The sequence below is a fragment of the Ahaetulla prasina genome, chromosome 1, assembly GCF_028640845.1.
Source record: "Ahaetulla prasina isolate Xishuangbanna chromosome 1, ASM2864084v1, whole genome shotgun sequence".
NCBI classification, from domain to species: Eukaryota; Metazoa; Chordata; class Lepidosauria; order Squamata; family Colubridae; genus Ahaetulla; species Ahaetulla prasina.
In genome coordinates this window covers 129563429-129589505 of record NC_080539.1, presented here as the reverse complement: position 1 = coordinate 129589505, position 26077 = coordinate 129563429, and the positions used below count along the sequence as shown (strand labels likewise).

Genomic DNA, 26077 nt, shown 5'->3' with positions numbered 1-26077 from the left:
TTCCTGGATTAGGAGATATGTGCATGGTTATTCATGACAGTGTCAGCTCATGGTGGTGGGACTTCTGCAATTTGCTATACATGAGGCTTGCTAGAAGGCCATCTCAAAAATCTTCAGATGGTCCAGCATGCAACAGCCCTGTTAATTCCAGATACGGGAAGTCCTCGACTTATGACCACAATTCAGCCCAAAATTTCTGTTGCTAAATAAAGCAGTTGTGACTTTTGCCCCATTTTCCAATCTTTCTCACCACTATTGTTAAATTAGTAACACAGTTGTTAAGTGAATCTGGCTTCCCCGTTTACTTTGCTTGTCAGAAGGTCACAAAAGGTGATGACATGACCCCAGGACACTGCAACCATCATAAATATGAATTTTGATCACATAACCATGGAGATGGCTGCAACAGTCATAAGGGTGACAAACAGTCATAAGTCACTTTTTCCAGTGTCATTGTAACTTCAAACAGTCACTAAATGAATTGTTGTAAGTTGAAGACCACCTGTACTTTATCTTCGGGACATTATCCTGCTGGTCTAATGCTGGATACAATTCACAATGTTGGTTGCCACCTTTAAAACCTCTATGGCTCAGGGCCTGAATACCTATAAATCCGCATCTCATTTGTTGCACCTATATCTAGCAAATGAGCTAGTCTTGAGTTAGTCTCAGTCTGTTTCAAATGTTAATCATTCCATTTTATTTCACAATATCCTTCAGTGTTTGACAGACTCCATTTATATACAGGAGAAAATAATTAAAATATGAATTATTCCTGTCGACAGATAAGCATGAATACTAGTTGGGATCAACTATGGAAACCACAAGACGCATTAAATGAAAAGGCTCCATTGGATCATAATGGGTCAGGTAAGTGAGCTAACAAGGGAAACAATTGTCTTCCAGGAACTCTGAAGAGAAAGGTTAAGGGCTATTTAGAGAAGCTGCAGGAACTAGTGCTGACAAGATTTGGAGACTGGCCCAAAGTACTATGCCCTTTGTGTGACTAAGAGATTTATTGGAAATCTTCCAAGCAACTAGAACCTGGGCAATTCCTGGCGTAGAAGGTTTGAAAATATGCTGACATCTGAATTTAAGGCTCAAAGCTAAGGATGTTACTGGAAAGCTAAAGAAGAAGAGCCAAAGTTTATTCAGACGAATAAAGAGGGGACAGAACAGGAACTAAATTCAGGAAGAACAATATTTCAACAAAATGAATCGCAATGCAACAATGAGCAATGATGCCCTCAAACTTATCATCAGATGAAGGGGCACAGGAAAAAAACAAAAACAAAAACAATCTGGCCTTTTCAATCTGCCAGAGGTCAACAACCATTGGATGTTTAGTAGTAATGGTCTGCCATTTCTTAGCTGCTTTGAAGATTTCACAAGAAAGCCATGAAAAAAGAAAGGTGATAATTTTTTAAAATACAAATTAAAAAACAGCTTTATACTATAGAAGGAAATAATTATATGGTGTAATTACAATATATCATAATTTCTTTTTACACATACAAACAATAAAACACATGAAAATTAAATCAGAATTTTAAGAGGCTGTAAATCTCAAGACTATGAAAGATGCAAACACATTTAATTTGAATTGCCATGAATAAGTCTCCAATAACTCCAGCAAAAATATTTTTGGTGCCAAAATTTAAGCATATGTATAACTGTTCAGTGAACTACAAGTTGTCAAACTTTAGTCTATCAAACAAAAAATATTGTTATGGCTGAAGCAAACTCTACTGAAGCCAGACAGTCTCTACAAAAAAGAAAAACTATAAAATGTTACTAGCTGTGGATATATTTCCAAGAAGCGTATTGATAAATATGAAATCAAAACTTTATTATAAAATGAGAAGTCATTATATTAACAAGTTCCAGCCATGTATTCCCATTAAAACTTAGAAAAACAGCAGGATCTTGGTACTATCCAATTAGAATCAGAATTCACTTTGAAATGCAACATTGTCCAAGAATGCTAACATGATGACTACAGTATGTTCTACATCTTGCACCCAAGATGTCTGTATTTTAAAGCCTGTATGAAATAAACTGTGAATGGTTACATACTTTACAGAGACAGTAATGGCTAAACAAAGAATGGGTTACTGACAGAAAACAGTAATATCTGACAAAAGGATAATAGCTAGACTAGCTCACGCTGATGAAAGGCAGAGTATGGTAGAATACAGAGAAGCAATTGTAACAACACTCATAAAATACTTCATTTTCCTTTTAAGCCTAGGATAAGCAACAAGAACTCTCCAGCTTCATTTTTCTGCCCCAGGTTTGTGCTGCTTATATTTTCATGGTGCTTTTTTAAAAGATGAAGACTTAAAAGAAACAAATAAACCAAAAAAACCTTAATAGAAACTCAACCCATCTACTTTGGGGCAAATAAAAGCCAGAACACCTCCACTCACATACCATTCATCTGTCTTGGGGGACATTACTGAGTCACTGCCAATGGGATGCCTGCAGATTCTTATGCCTCCCCCTTCAAAAGACCCTTTGAAACAGAAACAACCACAGCCATTGACCAACAAAAATTGTCTATCCTCATGTTAAGGCCCAAGGAAACTTTCCAAATGATCTCTTTTAGGAGTAACCCATCTATATGTACAAACTAGGCAGTGCCAAGTTAAGTAGACAATGAAATATTTAGGAAAAAACAACAAATTAAAATATATAAATATGTTTTATGCAAATATGTGTTTGATACAAATATGCAAAGAAAAATAACTAAAATGATTAAAGGCCTGGATTCTAAAACATATACAGAACGGTTGCAGGTTTTGAGTTTGGCCAGTCTAGAGAAAAGAAAGACTAGGAGGGACATGATAGTAGTATTTCAGTATTTGAGAGTCTGCCACAAAAAGGAGCGGGTCAACTTATTTTCCAAATTACCAGAGGGGAGGACAGGAAACAATGGACCAAAATTAATTAAGGAGAGAAGCAACCTGGAATTAAGCAGATTCTGCCTAACAGGAAGAACAATTAACCAATGAACAACTTGCCATCAGAAGTTGTGAGTGCTTTATCTCTGGAGGTTTTTAAGAGACCGGACAGCCACCTGTCTGAAATGGTATAGGGCAGTGGTGGTATTCAACTGGTTCTATCTGGTTCAGGTGAACCAGTAGCGAAGATAAGTGAATACCACCCCTGGTATAGGCCCTGCTGCTTGAGCAGGGGGTTGGACTAGAAGACCTCCAAGGTCCCTTCCAGCTTTATTCTGATTGATTGATTTTGGAGTCCAGATGTTGATAGCTCATGTAAGGCCTCCACTAGAAACTAACCTAGCACAAATATTTATATGCTAGATTCACACATTTTGATGAACTGTACTCCATTAGCATTTTGGTTAGACTAGTATACTATCCAGCTCACTGTGATATGTTCAGTAAGCAAAATCTTAAAACAAGGACATCTTATAAACTAAGAAGAACAGTCACGGAAATATAAGATTTCATGATTTCACTCCTGCCAAACTACTAACCATGTTTAAGAAAGTGGGAAGAAGAAACAATATATCCCATGTCTACTATTTTCATTTTGCTTTAATTTAAGAAGGATTTTTAACTAAACAACTATTACATTTTTAAATTAAAACTGATTCCACCTATTATATTTTAATTATCATTCAGGGTCTAGCTAAGAAAGACCTACTAAAAGCTAGGTATGGAAATTTTAAAACAAGAATGAAATCCTAAAACAACATCTGAAAGGCTAAACATCTGGACTTTACTTGGCTCAGCATCAATTTTAAAAACCATATCCTACCTCATTAAGGAAAACTCATTAACATCACCATTCTTTTTCAAATATATTACTATCTCTGCATATATAGTTTTCCTTTGTCAACCATTAAAACTTTTCCTTCGATTATAAAAAGTTCCACTGAAATATATACTATAGTAATAGCATAAAAGGGATGTGGTGGCTCAGTGGCTAAGACACTGAGCTTGTCGATCGAAAGGTCGACAGTTCAGTGGTTCAAATCCCTAGTGCTGCATAACGGGGTGAGTTCCCGTTACTTGTCCCAGCTTCTGCCAACCTAGCAGTTTGAAAGCATGTAAAAAATGCAAGTAGAAAAATAGGGACTATCTTTGGTGGGAAAGTAACAGTGTTCTGTGCGCCTTTGGTGTTTAGTCATGCCAGCCACATGACCATGCAGACATCTTCAGACAGCGCTGGCTCTTCAGCTTTGAAACGGAGATGAGCACTGCCCCCTAGAGTCGGGAATGACTAGCACATATGTGCGAAGGGAACCTTTATCTTTACCTATAGTAATAGCATGCTTGCTGAATACTGCCTGAAACATTTCACATAAGAGGAATAGGATCCACCAGATTTACAGTAAATACAATAAGCCCAATAACAATGCCACATACTCAACATATCCAGATACTTCAGATTAGAAAATATGCCTCAATATGCTATGCTGTTAAGTGAAGTAGCTCTTGGCATCTTCAAAAGAATCCCAATGTATACGCTTTCTGTGCGCTGTCCGAAGTTGTAAGAAATGCACTCAGCTTCCAAAGAATTCCTTCCCCATAATTAACCTAGCCCATACAATTCTCTTGGAAAGGAGCAGGATCTCAGAAGCACACCATTTCCTCTACTTTTTCTGAGCCCAGAAATACATTGAAGATTTATCTTCATGTTAAATTAATAACACAGTTCCCAAATAACATGGATTAGTTTTTTTTAATTGAGTTTAGCGCACTGGCAATACAAGCTTTCATTTCCTTTAGTAAATTCAATTGCAGCATTGGACAGAGGGGTTTTCATCAGGACTGCAACTCACAATGGAAGAGTGAAAACTTTGTTCCCTATATCCTACAGTTCTTGTAGAAATTGCTACTTTCCCATATTTTCCCCTTTATTATGACACCGACCTACAATACCTGCAAGTTGGGTAAAATCTATTACACTTTATTACCCATGGTTTTGGAGGGAAATCAAGTGACTGACAATGACTGGACACAGCATCAAGAAGAACAAATAATGGAAACAGCATTCTTTTCCCAAGTCACGAATGGATGGAAAATATTAATTCAGTAGTCGGAAAAGCCCCATAGAATAAAAGTATCATCTGCATTTAAAGTAGCCTGATTAAAAAAAAATATCTGTCCCATATATTTCTAAGGACCCAGATTGTTGGGGGGGCAATAAGTTGACTTTGTAAAAATATACAAATAGAATGAGACTATTGCCTTATACACTGTAAGCCGCCCTGAGTCTTCGGAGAAGGGCGGGGTATAAATGTAAACAAAAAAAAAAAAACCAAACAAAAAAAAAAGTAGAATTTGACTGATTTATGCAAATGCAATTTACTTGCTCAATAGTATAGAAATACCAGTATATGTACCGCTATATATTAAACCAAATTGAAAAGTCCTAGTTTTGGGGCTGAGAGGGAATGATTGGCTCAAAATTATCTAGTAGACTTCTGTTGGGTGAGAGTAAACTTGAACCAGGATTTGCCTGTTTCTAGTTTTAACACTTTAACCAAACAGATTAATTAGATTTCTTTCAGAAAGATTTCAGATCTAGGCCCGGTAATGAAACTATATTGATTGTTTTGGTGAATGAAGAGAGTGTAGTCTTCCTGATTCTATTGGATCGCTTAGTGGCATTCACGGTAATTGATTATAGCATCCTTCTAGATCACCTAAAGAACTGGCAATGGCTGGGAGTTTTTCAAATCGGTTTAAGTGGCATTTATAATGGCATTTCTATACTTAACAAACCAGTCTATACTTAACAAACAGTCAGTCCTAGAGGAGATCAACCCTGACTGCTCTTTAGAAGGCCAGATCCTGAAGATAAAACTGAAATACTTTGGCCACTTAATGAGAAGGAAGGACTCACTGGAGAAGAGTCTAATGCTGGGAACGATTGAGAGCAAAAGAAGAATGGAATGGCAGAGAATGAGATGACTGGATGGAGTCACTGAAGCAGTAGGCATGAGCTTAGTCTCTGGGGGATGTCCATGGGGCTGCAATGGGTCGGACACGACTTTGCAACTAACAAAAACAACAATACTTAAGCAAATTGTTCCAACTGGTGAAAATGGGGAATGTGTGTTCACACCTTTGTATAAGATGCTGCAAGACTGTGCTCTTCCCTGCAAGTTGTTTAACTTCTCCATGGATCTATTAGGTCAAGTCATTTGTTGATTCCGGGTGATATAACATCAGTATGCAGACAGTGTCCAGTTATATATTGCCTTCCCCAAGTCAGACAGGAAATATAGTAAATGTTCTTACTATCTAGAAGCAGTAAAAGACTGGGTGGAATGAAACAACTTGAAACTGAATCTTAGCACTATGAAGTTGTGGCTTGTCCAAAAACTGTCTGATTCGATTATAAGCCCTATATTGGTTCTGGAACAAATTGCATTCCTCCTGAAAATTGCAGGGGGTGGTGGGTGGAGAGATTCTTCTGGATTCACGGCTTTTACTGGATCTAGGAGTGGAAGCTGTGGCCAGGGATGTATCTGCCCAGCTTCTGCAGCAGTCATTCATTTCCTCAAGGTTGGATGGCTGCAACACGCTCTATTTGAATCTGTCTTGGCAGAATACCTGGAAACTTCAGCTGGTGCACAATGTGACAGTCCAAATGCTGGTGAGAGAGAGCTATTTTTCAGCTGTATTTTGCCAGCTGTACATTGGGAGTATTGCATTGGTTATGACCTGAAGTCAGAGGAATTAGACAGGGTATAAAACTTATAAATAAATAAGCAAACAGGAAGGCAGGCAGGCAATAATATAGTAGATCAGCGGCCCCCAACCTTTTGGGCACCAAGGACCAGTTCTGTGGAGAGTCGGTTTTCCGCAGACCGGAGGGGACATAGTTTTGTGTGCTGCCTGCATCCTGTAGATGGGGCTTCGCTTGTTTGTGCGGCCCAGTTTCCGGCATGCCGTGGCCCAGTGCCAGCCCATGGACTGGGGTTGGGGACCCTTGTATTTAGATTATCCCCAGACTATATGCTACTATGCATAAAGCAGTGTTGATTAATTCAGAGATAATGTTCATTCAGAAAACGATCAAATTAATTTTGCTTTTAATTCATAAAAATATTTTCCAAAAGACTTCAGGGGAAATTATATACTTTAAAAGGTTTTCTATATAATTCTCTAGTTATATAGTTTCAAGAATAAAAGTAGGGTTATTTTTTGCACAAAAATATAGCAACTTCTCAAAAAAAAAGAATGTGTAGGCATTTGAGATTTGTTTTGATACTAAATAAGTTATTAAGTATGTGCCTGGATGAGCAAACATAACCTACAACCCAGAAACTCATAGATATATGGCTGTTGCCAATTTTCATTATATCACATAAGTCATTGCTGCCTGTACCCATAAATGTCAGGGCTCTGTACAAGAATGTCAGGAGAATAGCTAAAATAAGCCAAATGAAATAAGGAACATCTGAACTGACTATCACCCTTACCCTTTAACTACAAAAAAGATCCAGTTTCACTCCATTTCTATAAGGCAGACCACCTGCAGAAACCCACTGGCATAGAAGTATCTTTTGGAACCTAATACTTTTAAAAGACATTTTAAAAAATAAGCCACTAGGAAGAATATAAATTTTCAAACAAATTATATTAGTTTAATGAAAAACACTGGCTTTTATTTGTCAAAATTAACTTTCTTTCTTTCTTTTTAACCATTTAAAAATGAAAGCAGAGATAGATTACTATCAACTTTCAGGCATAAAAGATTACTGTGTGATTTAGTTATTCTTTGCTGGTGTAACTAACCTTACTTTTCTTTGTATAAACTGAACGCTACGAAGAAGCACAACAGATATTTGCATTTAAAATAAATGCAGGTTTCTATGAAAGATATAATCATTTATGAAAAAAAGAATCCACCAGACTTCAAGAAGTACTTTTGACAAAACAATTACTGCATGGGGATTTTTTAAAGTACAGGTAGTCCTCGACTTATGACTACAATTGATCCCAAAAATTATGTTGCTAAGTGAGAAATTTGTTAAGTGAGTTTTGCCCCATTTTATGACGTTTCTTAACACTGCAGTTGTTATAGTAGCATGATTGTTAATTGAACCTGGCTTCCCCCTTGACTTTGCTTGTCAGAAGGTTGCAAAAGGGGATCCAAATGTAAACCGTGTGACCATGGGGATGCTGGAACAGTCAAAAGTGTAAAAACTGTCATAAGTCACCTTTTTCAGTGCCCTTGTAAGTCTAAACAATCAGTAAATGAACTGTTGTAAGTCAAGGACTACCTGTATTTCCCGACCACCAAGTGTACTCAGTATACCACAAAATGAAAGAGGAAATGCAACATGTGTTATGTGGAAAACATGCGCACCTACACTTTGTCTTTGTAAGGCTCTGTGCCAAAACAAGTCTAGTAACCTGTTGCAGTATCACACAATACCTAGAATGGGTATGTTTCCACAGAACAATGCTTTCTAAGTTTAAAAAAAAAACCCAGTTAATAACATGCATGCATTTCTAATCATACCACATATCAGTACAACAATTCACAATATTTTAGGAAGGAAATTAGAAATTAGAAATGGATTTCCACAGTATATGAGAAACCAAGACAGCACAAAATCCCATAAAAAGACAACTTTGCTCACCGCGATTTTATACACATTTGCTAAAACAGAGGACATGAAGTGGAAGCCAGCACATGATTTGCTTTCTGGAATCAAACTTGAAAAAAATGGAATGAGAAGAATGGATTAGCAATAGCAGCCCCTCCTAGGAATGCAGCAATGTTTGCAGAAATCACAGAGCGTATTAAAAAAAACTGTATAGATATATTAATATATGATACACAGCTGCATGCTAACGGGCACAAAATTAAACATTTCAGCAGTACATAGTTACAGATATACAAATCTATCTAAATATTATGGATACGTTCTGGTGTGATGCCTATCCTAACTTCTTTAGTCAAAGGCAGGCCTGTATAAAAACAGAAAACATGTAGAAAAAGAAGCTGCTTCTGAACTTTCAATTTCTTCTTTAAAGACATAACAGAATGTAAAAGAAAAACACAACTATGCATGACTGCCATCTTATGTTTACTAAAATGGCAGACTAGTTTAAAGATGATAGTCCCCCCGAAAAAAAGATTAGACAGAAAAAAAACCCTACATATAAATATTCAAAAGGTTTTTGAAATGCCCACCTTTCCTTCTTAGTTAACTTAAAATCTGCCAACATCAGTTAAAATCTATCCTGAATGGGGGGTTTTGTGAGTCTATGTATATACGCGCACACCTACACACTAACCACAAAACTCCCAAAAAGTGCAGATGCAGGAGGAAAAATGATATCAAATGAATAACAATTCATTAAAAATCATTACAGATAGTCCTTGAGTTAGGACCATAATGCAGCCTGCCAGTTACGGTCCACAAGTCATGAGGGTTGTTGAGCAATGTGCTCACATGATAACTTTGCATAATGACCCCCAACCCTGCTCTCCCCAAATTTTTATTTATTTATTTATTTATTTAATTTATTTGTCACACAGTATATATAAGCATAAGCAAATGCAATCATTAAGTGACCCCTGGATATTATTAAATGCTTCAGTGTTAGTGGAGGCCCTGGGAGGCCAGCTCCAGGCTTCTCAGGGCCTTCCCCATCTTCTGAGGCAGCCTGTGTGCTTCCCACTCTTCAGGGTGCCTGCAGGCCTTAGATTTGTTACTCCTACCCAGGTCCACCCAACCATTCCTCAGAGCAGCCTCAGAAGCAACCCAGTATGTGTGAAGCGGATGATAAGACACGACACTAGTTCTAAATTTTATAAAGTTTTATGTATCTATAGGGATGATAATATCATAAATCAGGGGTCTCCAACCTTGGCAACTTTAAGCCTGGCTGACATCAACTCCCAGAAAGCCCCAGCCAGCAAAGCTTGGTTGGAGACCCTTGTCATAAATACTCCAACACTTAGCAAGTTATATAGCAGAGTTTTTATTCTCATTCAATTGTTATTCTGCCATTTTTATACTACATTTAAAAAAAACCAGAAACAAATTGTTTATAATTTAAAAATACATTTTTTTCTTCAAATGATTCCAAATGTGTCCTAAGATTACATAAAAATGAGTATGAGCTATTGTGCTGACATCAATTTTTCCTACTCAGGGATGATTCAAGAATGTCTCAGTGCTGTATGGATGGGTGGTCTGAATGGGTTACCGATTGTAATTTTTCATACTTTTGGATATAACACAGAAAGGTGAAATCTGAAAAACATATTATGTTATTTTTTTCCAATAAAGCTAAATACTCAGAATATGCTATAACTATATTTCTAGTTTAGCAACCCAGTTGTAACTTCATCCATTATCGGTAATACAGTGGGGTTCATTGTGCTATTAGGACTAATGGATCTATTGAGTAATTATCTATTAAGACTGTAAGGGATATTCTGGAAAAAGGCAAGTATCTTTGCGTCTTATTCACATTAATGATTAGTCCCATAGGCTGCATGTAACATTGGAAAGAAAGTAAAGATTACAAAGTGGATGAGTTTACTTCAATGCATTTGGCCTTGGGAGGAGTTTCATGTCGGAGGAGATGTTTACATTAGGGTTTTCACTATAGGTTTCATGTGGTTTCTTTCATATCTCCAAACAGTAGGAAACCTTTAGCAAATCATATTGAAATTTATTTATTTATTTTATTTATTTATTTAATCATATTTATATACCGCCCTATCTCCCGAAGGACTCAGGGCGGTTCACAGGCACTTAAAAAACACATAAATACAATATAAAAGCAATTAAAAAACTTATTCTAAAAGCCCGTTAATTAAAATATAAAAATAAAACCCAATTAAAACCATAAATTTAAAATCTAGCTCAGTCCTGCACAATTAAATAAGTATGTTTTAAGCCCGCGGCGGAAGGTCCGAAGGTCCGGAAGCTGACGAAGTCCGGGGGGAAGTTCGTTCCAGAGGGTGGGAGCCCCCACAGAGAAGGCCCTTCCCCTGGGCGTCGGCAGATGACATTGCCTCGCTGACGGCACCCTGAGGAGACCCTCTCTATGAGAGCGCACGGGTCGGTGAGAGGTATTCGGTAGCAGTAGGCGGTCCCAGAATAACCCGGCCCAATGCCATGGAGCGCTTTAAAGGTGGTCACCAAAACCTTGAAGCGCACCCGGAAGGCCACAGGTAGCCAGTGCAGTCTGCGCAGGATGGGTGTTATGCGGGAGCCACGAGGGGCTCCATCTATCACCCGCGCAGCCGCATTCTGGACTAACTGTAGCCTCCGGATGCCCTTCAAGGGGAGCCCCATGCAGAGAGCATTGCAGTAATCCAGGCGAGACGTCACGAGTGCATGAGTGACCGTGCAAAGGACCTCAAAGGACTATAAAAAAGGATCCTTCTTTTGAAAAAGCTTGGCAGGGCTTGTGTGTGGGGCAGTGGTGAAATCCTCCGCGGATCGCCACTGGTTCGCTGCCTGCACATGCACGGTGCACACCAAAAGCACACTGCATGGGCATGCACAACAAAAGCCAAAAATGCGCTTATATACATGTGCTTCGTACGGAAAAAGAAGACTTCACTAAGTAAGTAGAACAGCAAGGGGGGGAACAGCTGTGCTGCATAAATTAGCTTAACTAGAAAGCAGAATTTCCTGCCTTCTAGCAAATATAAACTGTGCAGCACAGCTGATCGTCAGAAATATTGGTTTGGATGAACTGGTAGCCTTCTTTTACTACCGGTTTGCACGAATCAGTAATTTTTATCACTACCGGTTCGCCTGATTCGGAGCGAACTGGTAACATTTCACCTCTGGTGTGAGGGTCAAGTAATGCGGTTCTGGTTCATTTAGGTGCATCCTCAAAACCAAATATCCATGTATGTTAGAGAAGCGGTCCCAACATTGCAGGAAGTATAGTATTTTACACACCAGATCACCTCCCAATAATCAGTAGCTTAAAAATAGAAAACACAGAAGTCCTTTTCCCAGAATGTTTGTGAAAGTGAGTCCTGTGGCAGTGAAATAAAATATGGCCTCCGTGATGTATCTTGCCAGGAGGATATAACTGAAAATTTGTCTGTCTGTAAGGTTGTTTCACTTATTTCTTAGTAATAATAGAGTAATTGGTAAAACGTTACAATAAGGTCACTCAGAATTCTTTCTTGTCTAACTCATTCATTGATGTTACAAATGATTACAGGTAGTCCTTGACTTACAATCATTCATTCAGCGGCCAATTTTCCCTCAGAAAGTCAAAGGGGAAACCAGCAGGGAAGATCACAAGTCACTGGGGTATATCTTCCCCACCTATGTACCCTCCCCTTTAGCCCTCTGTGATCACACTGCACTGGCTATTTGCACACACCCTGTATATCCTTTCTTGACCTACAAAGTGCCTTTCGCACACACCCTCACGTAACGAAGGAAATTCCAGTCGCAATTGCCAACTAAGTCAAGGACTACCTGTATTAATTTAGCCTATTTTCCTTTAGGTTAAAATCTAAATATCCTGACCTGATATAGATAGTTCACAACTTACAACAATTCATTTAATGACCGATGTTACAATGACAGTGAAAAAAGTGACTTATGGCCATTTTTCATGTTTCCAATCATTGCAGCATCCCCATGGTCACATGATCAATTCAGACACTTGGCCACTGACTCATATTTATGAAGGTTGCAGTGTCCCAGGATCATGTGATCATTTTTTGCAACCCTCTGATGAGCAAGGTCAATAGGAAAGACAGATTCATTTAACAGTCGTGTTACTAACTTAATGGCAGTGATTCATTTAACAACTCTGGTAAGGAAGGTTATAAAAGGGAGCAAAAATCACTTAATAAATGCCTCACTTAGCAACAGAAATTTTGGGCTCAATTGTGGTTGTAGATCGAGGACTATCTGTAGTATTTTAATATTAGGAAAGGTCAAGTAGTTCAGTAATGAGGTTTATCACCCTTTAAAAAGAGAATCAAGAGAATTGCTATAAACACTGATGTTAATCAAATATACGCTGAGAAAACTCTGGAGAAGAATTGGCTACCAATGCAACTGGAAGAAAAATAAATGTGAACTGCAGAGACTGCCTGATCTTGCCAATGGTAGTAATAGCATCTAACTGCCTTTTTAAATTATGTTTTAATATTTTTACAGAAAAATACATTATAAAATATCCTCCAGACATTTTTTCTTTGTGATTAAATCCACTGTTATATGATGTTAGCATATTAACAATATTAATATATTTTCAGTTTTTTACATCAAAGTAGGATTGAATTTTCCTTGTTTTGTTTTTTATTGTTATTATTAAGCAATATTAGTTTCTCTCCAAAGCCATTTAAACCAAACATTTTTTTATTATCAGTGTTTAAAAAAATAAAGTATTAATTTATTTTTGCAAAGTGTACTTAACATAATTTGAATTATCTTAATTATTCCAGGCTTGGATTACATTCAATTATGCTGAAAAGCAGAAACCTATGAAGCAAGAAAAAAATGTACAATTACTTAAAATGTAAAGTATAACCTTACATACCTTGGTCTCTGAAATGCTATACCATATTGTTGGCATGCCAGACCCACAGTGGGAGTATAAACAATAGGCATAAATCTTTCAATGTCAGAAGACAGCACTTTATAAAAGAGTTTTTCATTTCGATCCTGAAGACCCATTAGCAAAATATACCTGTGAAAAATGAATTATAAATTAGACAGATTTCCATACGTAGCGCTGAAGTAAATTAAGTGTAAAAACGGTATAAAACAGAGACTGTTTTCCCATTAGAGTTATTTTTACCTATGGAAAATGCTTCTTCCTCGTGGAAAGCTTATTACTATATCACCAGTAAAGCTAGTGAATCTGTAGCAAATGTGAAATTATTTAGCATATACATCATTTATTTTGTTATTCATTCTACATCTTTAGGGACAGAGTGGGTTAGATTAAGAATATGAACATTGTTTAGAAAATGAAACATAACATTGTAATGCATCAAACTGTAACATACTTCTAGAATCTAAAAAATTGGGTTTTTTTATTATTATTATTATTTCTGTGAGAAAGTCAAGGATTCAGTTTTGAATGGGCTAAATAGGTTATTCCCAATTTGATTGAGAAGGTAGACCACAAAAATAACTAAAAGAGCTGTGCTCCCCACATAATCTTGCTTTTACTTTTATGATCTGACTGAAATAAAATATGACAAAAAGGTATTCAGTAATCATAAATAATACTATTAGATCATTTTTTTCACAAGCCACATCTACGTAAAGCTAGGTATAGTCATGTAAATATTTTATCCATCTACAGAAGCATAGCATTGTTTTTCTGTTCAGAGGAGGAAACATTTGTAATCTATTAAAATAGCTTCCAAAGTATCACTCTTTCACAAGCAGTTCCACATATGTAGTCTCCAGGTAAATTATCCGATCACACAGCAAACTAAAGAAACCTGCTTCTTCCTGTGCCTTTAAATTCCACTCCTAGTAATAAAGAAGATCATACGCTAATCACAACTCACATAAATGAATCCTAATATTTATAAATCTATATACTTCAGCTTGGGGACGCGGTGGCTCAGGGACTAGGTTGAGCTTGTCGATTGAAAGGTCAGCAGCTCAGCGGTTCGAATCCCTAGTGCTGCTGTGTGAGCTCCCGTTACTTGTCCCAGCTTCTGCCAACCTAGCAGTTTCGAAAGCATGTAAAAATACAAGTAGAAAAAATAGGGACCACCTTTGGTGGGAACGTAACAGCATTCCGTGCGCCTTTGGCATTGAGTCATACCGGCCACATGACCACGGAGGTGTCTTCGGACAGCACTGGCTCTTCGGCTTTGAAACGGAGATGAGCACCGCCCCCTAGAGTCGGCAACGACTAGCACATACGTGCGAGGGGAACCTTTACCTTTACCTTTATACTTCAGCTTAAAACAGTTCATTTAGTGACCGTTCAAAGTTACAAAGGCAATGAAAAAAGTGACTTATGACCAGGGGTGAAATTCCAATTTTTTTCCTACCAGTTCTGTGGGCATGGCTTGGTGGGCATGGCAGGGGAAGGATATTGCAAAATCTCCATTCCCTCCCCACTCTGGGACCAGCCAGAGGTGGCATTTGCCAGTTCTCCAAACTACTCAAAATTTCCACTACCGGTTCTCCAGAACCTGTTAAAACCTGCTGGATTTCACCTCTGCTTATGACCATTTTTCACACTTAGGACCTTTGTCGCATGCCCATGATCATGTGATCAAAATTCAGGTGTTTGGCAACTGACTCATACTTATGACTATTGCTGTGTCCCAAGGTCACATGATCACCTTTTGCAACCTGTTGACAAACAAAATCAATAGGGAAGCCAGATTCATTTAACCACCATGTTACTAATTTATTAACCATGGTGGTTAGCTTAACAACTGTGGCACGAAAGATTGTAAAAAGGAGCAAAATTCACTTAACAAATATCTCACTCAATTTCAGGAGGATTATCATCCTAAAGTACTTGAATTTAATAATCCCTGGTTTTGAATGCTACACAATTTGCTGGTCAATTCTTTTTTTTTTTAAGATCTACATTTCATTTCATTTCCAAAAGAAAGTAACAGGTGGAAAATATATTACCCATCGCCTAATCTAAAGTATGCCAAACTGTTTAAGCATGCATGGCAGCCAGAAATCTGACACATAGATTTTTACTGAACCAATGCCCTTTTTTTTAAAAAAAATTATTCATTCTCTATAACCAGCTGCTTCTGCTTAAAGGTCTCATTTTATTTTCTTCTGTTCATTTAATTGATGGCAGATTCTTTAAAAATGATGTTTTGAGCAAGGTATGAGGAAAAAGTCTGCTAAAAAATCTTTCTACTACCAGAAAGCGATGTATCGAGTTTGAAATTTTATTCCATTTCTTAACTGTCCTCAATTTTACAGTAAACAAACCATGCTTTAAAAAAAAACATGCAGCATAATTAGGAAGATAGAAATTTGTGATTTTTCAAAAACACACAATTTATCAGGTCTACAAAATACTTTGGGGATAAGTATTGGGTATATAGCACCCTTTCCAAACCAGCTGGTGTGGCTTGGTATTTAAGCAAAGGGACATAGGCTCTTCACATCCACCATGATAACCCCATCATTCCTTTTGTTATTGGTTTTGCAGAAGTACCAAGAGAGAAGAAACTGAAGAATAGCTGAAAATCCTATAACAGAAACCTTTGGCACTACATTCTGCTTCCAGAAAGGCAATGGCATAATATGTCTTTAAGACATATGTAATGTCTCAAGACCAAGCTACTCATGCATACTCTTTATCCTTGACAACGAATCTTATTTATTTATTTATTTATTTTTATTTATTTATTTGTTGAGTACGTATTAGATAACATATATAAGTATAAACATGAGTTGAATACATGAAATGGATACGAATAAAAGGGGACATTAGAACAGGGACGGTAGGCATGCTGGTGCACTTAAGCACGCCCCTTAAAATCCTCTTAGGAATGGGGTGAGGTCAACAGTAGCCAGTCTAAGGTTAAAATGTTGGGGGTTTTGGGATGAAACCACAGTCAGGCAGTGCATTCCAGGCATTGACCACTCTGTTGCTGAAGTCATATCTTCTGCAATCAAGTTTGGAGCGGTTCACTTTAAATTTGTATCTATTGTGTGCTCGTGTATTGTTGTGGTTGAAGCTAAAATAGCCATTGACAGGTAGGATATTATAGCAGATGATTTTATGAGTTATGCTTAGGTCATACCGAAGGTGGCATAGTTCTAAATTTTCTAAGCCCAAAATTTCAAGTCTGGTGGCATAAGGTATTTTGTTGCGAGCAGGTGGAGGATTCTTCTGCCGAAATATTTCTGGACACATTCAATTGTATTAATGTACATTTATTAATGTACAATTATTAATGTAATTAATATGCAGTGTGGGTTCCAGACAGATGAACTGTCAGCATTCCAGAAAACTCCCTCCTGTAGAAAAGACTCCGAAGCAAACATCTTTCGAAGTTCTTTTACTAGCATAGGTAAACTGGCACAACTGGATAAACTCCGAATCTGGAGATCCGGGTTTTTCCTCAGTAATACAAACTAGGAAACCAAACACACCCCTTGACCTCTTTGCTGATCACATGCTCCAATTGTCAACCGTCCCATCTCAAGACATCCCTCCGACCACTCCTTCTCCAGATGTAGGCTCGGCCTGACCTTGACCGGCAGAAAGAATGTTATTATGTCTAATAGCCCCTTGTACCAACCCCCCCCCTCTCACTTTCCCACACATGAGAAAACAGCAGCGCGGAAGCCTTCAGCCTAGTATGGCTTCCAAAGCTGGCACGAACTGTATTCGAGAATTGGTCTAGCAAATGTTTTGTATACTCTGGTTAGTAGTGTAATATTACCAGAGAAGAAGCTACGCAAGATTAGGTTTACAATCCTTAATACCTTTTTGGCAATATTGTTACAGTGGGCTTTGGCACGTAGATCATTTGATATGAGTACTTCAAGGTCCTTGACAGAGTGAAGGTCATCTACAAGGTCATGTCCACCCAGTTTGTATTTTGTGTTCTGATTCCTTTTGCCAGTGTGTAAGACAGAGCATTTGTTGGTTGAGATTTGAAGTTCCAATTTTTTGACCATTCCAACTCAAAGTCAAGGTCTTTTTGAAGGGTAGCAGCATTGTTGGTGGTGTTAAATAGTTTTACATCATTGGCGAAGAGAACACAGTTACTTATAATATGATCACAAAGGTCATTTATGTATAGTATGAAGAGTGTTGGTCCTAGAATGCTGCCTTAGGGGATACCGCTATTAACAGGTGCAGTATTTGATAGGGTGCTCCCTATTTTGACCACTTGTTGTCTATTTGACAGGAACACAGTTATCCAATTATGGAGGGGTCCGGAGATGCCATAAGATTTTAGTTTTAGAAGTAGTTTGTCATGTACCACTGAATGAAAGTCTTTACAGAAGTCTATGTAAATTACATCTATTGCTTTGCCCTGATCAAGATTTGTAGTACATATGTTTGCAGTGTAGAAGTTGTAGATTACAGGATAATTTTTTTCTGAAACCAAATTGTTTATTAGAAAGTAGGTTGTTTGTTTCTAGGTGGAGGATAATGGATTGGTTGATGATTGATTCCATGACTTTGCAGGTGACGCAGCATAAAGAGATTGGTATGTAATTTTCAACTAGGCTGAGGTCTCCCTTTCTGAAGATAGGGATGACTGTGGCTAGTGACCATAGGTTGGGTAGGGAGCTGAAAGATTTTTCAAAGATTATGCTTAGGGGTTCTGCTATAGCAGCGGAAAGCTTTTTTAAGAAGTAAGCACATAGTCCATTATATCCAATAGACAGAGATGGTTTTAGTCTACGTAGTGCCTTTTCAACGTTATCTTCTGTGAAATCTATTTGTGTTAGATTGTTGTAGTTATTAGTGGTACGACTAGGGAATGTTGTGCATGAGCCATTGCTGTTTACAAAGACTAAGCCGAAGAATGTGTTAAAGAGGTTTGCTTTAACTGCTTCATCATTGCATTAACTAACAGTCCCCACTTTAAAAAAAAAAAAGCAAAGAGTGAAAAATGTGAGTAAAAATTGTAAGATAGGATTCCAACTCCTCATTTAAAAAATATTTCACAAGGTTCATGGAATCATTTTCCTGATGTGGGAGTGGATGTTTATAAAAGCAGAGGGTGATCTCAGAGCAGTGCTTGCAACCAACAAGAGATAACCAAAATAGAAGCAGAAGTGAAATTTCTGGACATGCCAATCTAATTTAGCACAGTTGAGTCAGCTAACTAGCTTTTATTAATAGTAATAAAATTCCGTCTCTTTCAAAACTCACGTCTCTATGGATGAGAGGAAATATATTTGAGAGAGAAAAGAACAGACGTGTGATTATTACTTACGCTAATAATAACTATTATTAATTATTGTTGTTTTCAAAGCTTGGAATGGGGCCGGGATAGCTCAGGCAATAGAGAAGCCTGTTATTAAGAACACAAAGCCTGCAATTACTGCAGGTTCGAGCCCGGCCCAAGGTTGACTCAGCCTTCCACCCTTTATAAGGTAGGTAAAATGAGGACCCAGATTGTTGGGGGGGCAATGTTGACTTTGTAAAAAAAAATATACAAATAGAATGAGACTATTGCCTTATACATTGTAAGCCGTCCTGAGTCTTCGGAGAAGGGCGGGGTATAAATGTAAACAAAAAATAAATAAAAATAAAACAGAAAGTGAGAAATTCAAGCTCTTTCATGCTTGCCCTTGCTTTTCCCCAGCAGTCCTGCTTTTGGAGGTAAAAAGGTAAAAAAAAAAAGACATTCATGAACTTGATCAGGGGAAATCTGCTGCTCTTTCAGAAGCTACATTTAAAAGCTTTTAAACTTGATTGAAGGAAGTGTGCAACTTTGATTTTAGGTAAGTTTGCTATTTATTATAATCATATCAAACACTTGGGAGGTCCAATCTGTGTGAGGTCTTTCACAGTAAATCATTTTAAAGACATAAACTTTTGCATCTCTAGTTTATGTCTTATTAAATGTTATTGAACTATGGTTTTCTGCATGCTGTATGATATTTAACTTGCATTACAATCACAAATAATATTTCAGCTAATGCTAATATTTCTCTATGGGGTACAAAAATTAGTAGGCAAAGTTTCAAATGTTCAAAAGTTTGGTCAGATTCCCTTATCACTAATAATACTTTCTCTTGATTGTCATACTTAACTCCTCAATCAAAAACATTCATGTGAAATTGGCATATGGCTTGGGAATTTTTTGTTTGCTATTTTTGGCTGATCTGTATCTTTAGATTCAATTTTATATGAACCATTTTTTGCTTTTGGAATCAATCTAGATCTTATGTACTAAATGTATGGATGGATAGCTATTTTTAATTATTTTCTAAGATGGGCTAGAAAAATCAAAGCCTTTTACAAATACTTAATATTATTATAATATACCACATGCATACATACAATTAGCCCTCAACCTACAATCATTCAATCGGTGATGATTCCAAGTTATGACGGCACTGAATGAATGATGATTATGATTAGTCATATTTCTGGCCGTCCAAGCACCCCCGCAGTCACATGATAGTAATCTGGGTGCTTGGCAACCTGTTTGCACTTATGACTGGTTGTAAAGTGCTTCAGGATCACATGATCATTATTTACAAATTTCCTGCTGGCTTCCCCAGAAAATCAAATGGAGAAGCCAATAAGGAGGTTGCACGTCTCTGGGGTAAGTCTCTCCACCCACACATCCCTCATCCCTTCTACTCTGATGCCACATTGGCCACTCGCACATTTTCTTTGACTTGCATAGTACCTCTCAAACACTTCCTCATAAAGTCAAGCAACCTCTAAGCAAATATGCAAAACTGATTGGGACTAGTTATAAACCGATTCATCTGTTCAGGAAGTAGGTGACACAATGCTAAAAGATGCTTCTCCCTACTTCACCACAAAAATGGTCCCTCTAATTAATTGAAATTTAATTCTCAAAATGAACAACCAATAGTATTTCAAAGAAGAAATGTATCTTCTAATAATTCGCTTTTATTTGGTCTTATTCCCTGTAGAGGCCACACAAAGCTATAGAGTTTATCAAGATGTAGAAATGATGAATGAAACATATGTTGTTGCTTTAAAGAAAGAACAGACATTTTCATAAAAAAATTCATTAAAAAGGATGCAAAAATATCCATTTAAATGAAAAGGGGGAAAAAAGCCTGAAATTTGGGCAGAAAGGAAGAAAATTTGGGAGGAAACAAGGGTGAAACAAAGATGTTACAACAAGCACAACAGGTAAAAACAGGAAAACAGGCATGGTGCAGTATATTTGTATATATGATCCTGGAAGACAACTAGAAATTAAGATGCATAGAACTTGAGTTCTGGAACTGTGAATGAAAGAAAAGGAAAGCATGAAAAATATAAAACTAATTGAACTGAAGTGTTTATAAAAATTCCCCCCACAGTAGAAAGGTAAATAAGCATGCCCCTTGAAGACTTTACCTATCCAGGTCAGTTGCTTGTCTTTCAAATTTTTTCAGTTCGATTAAAACTTGCATGTCTTGACTGAAAAAACAGGGAGGTAGTAATCCATGAATATTAAGCTGCTGTCTCTCTTCCAAAGTAAAAGCCAAGCCCTGTATAGAAAAACAAGCAAACAAACAATAATTATTTTACTGAATAACTATTTTAAAACATTATAGAAGTCAATTTGCTAGAGAAATCAATACTATTCAAGTGCTTCTTTCTATGTATTTTACTGTATAATCACATTATGCTTCTAAAATATATGCTAAATCCCCCTCCCACATACACATTTTACATGTAAATTCAAGATTCTTTACTATATAAATGTACACAAATGTACTAGCTTAAAAGTTGTATTACTCTTTTGTTTATAAAGCAGACAATTCTGCTGTATATTACAGAAAAACGCTTTGGAATACACATTAAAGTGATAAATAGAAATCAACACAAAACAACAATCTATTCTGACCAGATGCCATGCGTCTGTTATTCTATATCCGTGATGGCGAACCTATGGCACATCTGCCTGAAGTGGCACATGGAGCCATGTCGCTTGGCACTCATGGCGTCGCCTGTTCCTCTTCCAGGTTTCTGGCACACACGACGATCAGCTGGCCCTTTTTGCGTGTGGCAGTGCCAGAAACTGGAAGAGCTGGTCTTCCATTTTCCTGCGTGAGCATGTGTGCCGGCCAGCTGATTTTCATGCACACATGCGTGCTAGAAACCAGAAGTTCATTTCTGGGGGAGGGGGCATGTGCCCTGGACAGCTCCTCTTCCGGATTGCAGCCCAGACGAGCACACGCACACGCTCCCTTTTTGGCACTTGGTGCCGAAAAGGTTCACCATCACTGTTCTATATGAATCAGAATATTATAACAGCTATATTGTATGAACGATACTTAAGTGAAGCTGTGTTTAGAACACAGCTTCACTTAAGCCTACAAGTTATTGGGCAAAAAAGAACTAAAATTGAAGTATAGTGTACATTATTTAAAAGCTTATTTCTATCTAGGCATATTCCACTTTCTTAAGAACCAGAGCAAACCTATTCACCTTCAACGAAATCTAGCAGCTGAAATAAGGAGATCACTGTGTAGCAAAGAAGTTACTAGAAGAGCAAAAAACTGAAAGTTCAGAAAAACAGGAGTCCCGTACCACACTCAGTTTTCTGCGGAGCAAATAGTTTTGAGTCATCAGGCCTTCCTGGATGACAAATACCCACTACCTTACTGCAGAGTGACAACCATTTCAGGTGCCAAGTACCATTAGGTGACATTGGTTATTTCTCTGCATGCAGACACGTAAAGACACAATACGAATAAATAAAATGACTGAGATTCTTCCTATTTCTAATAGCAAGGTATATTGGGCTGGAGAATAAGTGATCCAAGCTGCACAATCGCCTATAATGGTCAAGGGTCAATATAAACCTGGTTTTCCCTGCTTAATCCACTACCTTATCCATTATACCACATCCACTACCTGGGGTCCTTTGAATGTTTAGGCTTTTGGTTTAATGTGGCAAGAGAATGGGTAAGTGTCCATTCTAATGTGACCAAATCAAGAAAGTTAAATGAATGTTCCTATAGTATCTGTTCAATTAATTGTTTTTCCAGTACCTCAAATACAACCAGGAAGAAATGGGGAAAATCACAAGAATATGGAAATTGCAAGTGTTAAAACTATTTTATAAAATTTTCATGACTGCAGAAAGATTTGATTCCTTTTAAAGAAAGCAAGCGTGTTTAATTCAAACCATACTGTGAAAGTTTGCGCCACTTGCAGCCAAATCAGAAAACTGAGCTCAGAGGTAAACATAATTTCCAAAGATCACTTGAATTTGTATGTCAAGTATTCGTTTGCTTTGGCCAGCTCCACAACAGTCCTGAAATCTATATATTATTGATTGGACCACACATTATTTGTTCTCACATCACGTGAAAATAAACAATTTTTACATCTTGACTTATTCCATCTTTTTTTTTCAAATATGATCTTTTTCTGTTTCTAAAAAATATAAACTACATTCTTTCTTTCCTGCTAAGTTAAATAAATTTGTGCAGGATATATGGAAGGAAATGTGAGAAAGGTAGCATCACAGAAAGAACTATTTTTTCATAAACAGAGTTTACACATGAGCTTTACTTTGTGATTATTGCTACTAGTTACAGAGAGATGTAGTTCTTAAACATATCAAATCTGCCTTTAAACAAACAGGTTTTTTTTAATTTTAGGGGTTTTTTTGCACAATGTTGAAAATCAATCTGCTGAATTCAGCAACAAACCTTTCAAGGCCTGGATTATATTCTATTGCATGTTATATGACAAAAAAGCTGAAAAATATTTTAAAATATAATATGTTACCCTTACATATTTTCAGGTTAAGTCTTGTTCGTGGTTAATGTCAATAAAATGGTAGTCAGAAAATCGAACATGAATATAGGTAGTCGTCGACTTATTACCACAATAGCGCTCAACATTTCTGTTGCTAAGTGAGACCTTTGTTAAGTGAGTTTTGGTTCATTTTACAACCTTTCTGGTCAAAGTTGTTAAGTGAATTCACTGCAGTTGTTAAATTAGTTACATAGTTGTTAAGTGAATATGGCTTCCCCATTGAATTTGCTGGTCAGAAGTTCGCAAAAGGTAAATTACATTACCCCAGGACATTGCAACCTTCATAATTATGAGTCAGTTGCCAAGTTTCTGAATTTTGATCAAGCTGGGATGCTGCAACGGTCATCAGTGTGAAAAATGGTCATAAGTCACTTTTTTTCAGTACGGTTGTGACTTTGAACGGTCACTAACTGAACTGTTGTAAATTGAGGATTACCTATAGTTAATTTTTTAAAAGTAGAGGGAAAGATTCTACGCAAATAAATTTGCTGAATATTATTCAATTGGCTCGTCCTTAGAGTCCTATCTAGGACTCATTTAGCATTCCATTCAAGCAGTGTACTCTAGGTCATTTGCTCATTTCTTTTAAAAGTTAATTTCCTAATCAAAGGCTCAGTTAACTGACTAATAGCTAACAGGTGTAACTCCATCAGAATATTTTGAGACAAAAAGCATTAAAAAGAGAAGGCTCTATTTGTATCTATGTCTATGTATGTGATGTAATACCTAACATAATGGCCCACACCATTAAGTGGGTTGTTTTAAAATAAATGGCAGGCTCTTCATTTTATAAACTTGGCCTGTCCAATGTAAATGAACCAAAATAAAGTTCTGCTTCTTTTACAAGTGAGATTGAATGTTATTTTGCATTTCAAAGTCACTGATATTGCAGCACATTTACAACTCATAAAATTAGCCATTTAATTTGCTTGTTGGGCATTATCAACTGCCAACAAGACATTTAAATTGAAGTACAAAAGTTGGAACAATAGTTAGGCTAAGGTATAAAACCCTGCTATAAGAACAACATATATGGGATGAAAAAACGGCAAAGCTCTCTTCTTAATTTGTGATTATTGCTACTAGTTACAGAGAGATGTAGTTCTTAAACATATCAAATCTGCCTTTAAACAAACAGGTTTTTTTTAATTTTAGGGTTTTTTTTGCACAATGTTGAAAATCAATCTGCTGAATTCAGCAACAAACCTTTCAAGGCCTGGATTATATTCTATTGCATATTATATGACAAAAAAACTGAAAAATATCTTAAAATATAATATGTTACCCTTACATATTTTCAGGTTAAGTCTTGTTCGTGGTTAATGTCAATAAAATGGTAGTCAGAAAATCGAACATGAATATAGGTAGTCGTCGACTTATCACCGCAATAGCGCTCAACATTTCTGTTGCTAAGTGAGACCTTTGTTAAGTGAGTTTTGGTTCATTTTACAACCTTTCTGGTCAAAGTTGTTAAGTGAATTCACTGCAGTTGTTAAATTAGTTACATAGTTGTTAAGTGAATATGGCTTCCCCATTGACTTTGCTGGTCAGAAGTTCGCAAAAGGTAAATTACATTACCCCAGGACATTGCAACCTTCATAAATATGAGTCAGTTGCCAAGTTTCTGAATTTTGATCAAGCTGGGATGCTGCAACGGTCATCAGTGTGAAAAATGGTCATAAGTCACTTTTTTTCAGTACTGGTGTGACTTTGAACGGTCACTAAATGAACTGTTGTAAATTGAGGATTACCTATAGTTAATTTTTTAAAAGTAGAGGGAAAGATTCTACACAAATAAATTTGCTGAATATTATTCAATTGGCTCGTCCTTAGAGTCCTATCTAGGACTCATTTAGCATTCCATTCAAGCAGTGTACTCTAGGTCATTTGCTCATTTCTTTTAAAAGTTAATTTCCTAATCAAAGGCTCAGTTAACTGACTAATAGCTAACAGGTGTAACTCCATCAGAATATTTTGAGACAAAAAGCATTAAAAAGAGAAGGCTCTATTTGTATCTATGTCTATGTATGTGATGTAATACCTAACATAATGGCCCACACCATTAAGTGGGTTGTTTTAAAATAAATGGCAGGCTCTTCATTTTATAAACTTGGCCTGTCCAATGTAAATGAACCAAAATAAAGTTCTGCTTCTTTTACAAGTGAGATTGAATGTTATTTTGCATTTCAAAGTCACTGATATTGCAGCACGTTTACAACTCATAAAATTAGCCATTTAATTTGCTTGTTGGGCATTATCAACTGCCAACAAGACATTTAAATTGAAGTACAAAAGTTGGAACAATAGTTAGGCTAAGGTATAAAACCCTGCTATAAGAACAACATATATGGGATGAAAAAACGGCAAAGCTCTCTTCTTAATTTGAGAATAAATTGTTATGCCCTTGGCTTTAGATAAACACTATAAAAACTTAGAGAGGAAATAATTATATTACCACAAATTCCTCCCCCATCTAGTGCTGATCATCAAGTCAACCATGCTTTTAAGGCCTCAGCTAGTGGCTATATGAAATGATTTATATTGTTCTGAAAATATTACGATTTTCATAATATTTTAGAATAAGAAAAAAGATTCCCACAAGTCTGTTATGTTAGTTATGATATCTATAG

At 36.9% G+C, this 26077-nt stretch overlaps 1 protein-coding gene across 1 annotated transcript in view; it reads right to left on the bottom strand.

Moving 5' to 3' along the window:
- Window positions 1-26077, bottom strand: part of ME1 (malic enzyme 1) — a 127274-nt gene that overhangs the window by 87288 nt on the left and 13909 nt on the right. Inside the window, exons 2-3 of the mRNA XM_058175780.1 lie at window positions 21030-21163; window positions 13539-13688 (exon numbers count right to left, since the gene is read on the bottom strand). Of these exons, the coding sequence (XP_058031763.1) occupies window positions 13539-13688; window positions 21030-21163 (284 nt within the window). The remainder of the gene's footprint in view (window positions 1-13538; window positions 13689-21029; window positions 21164-26077) is intronic.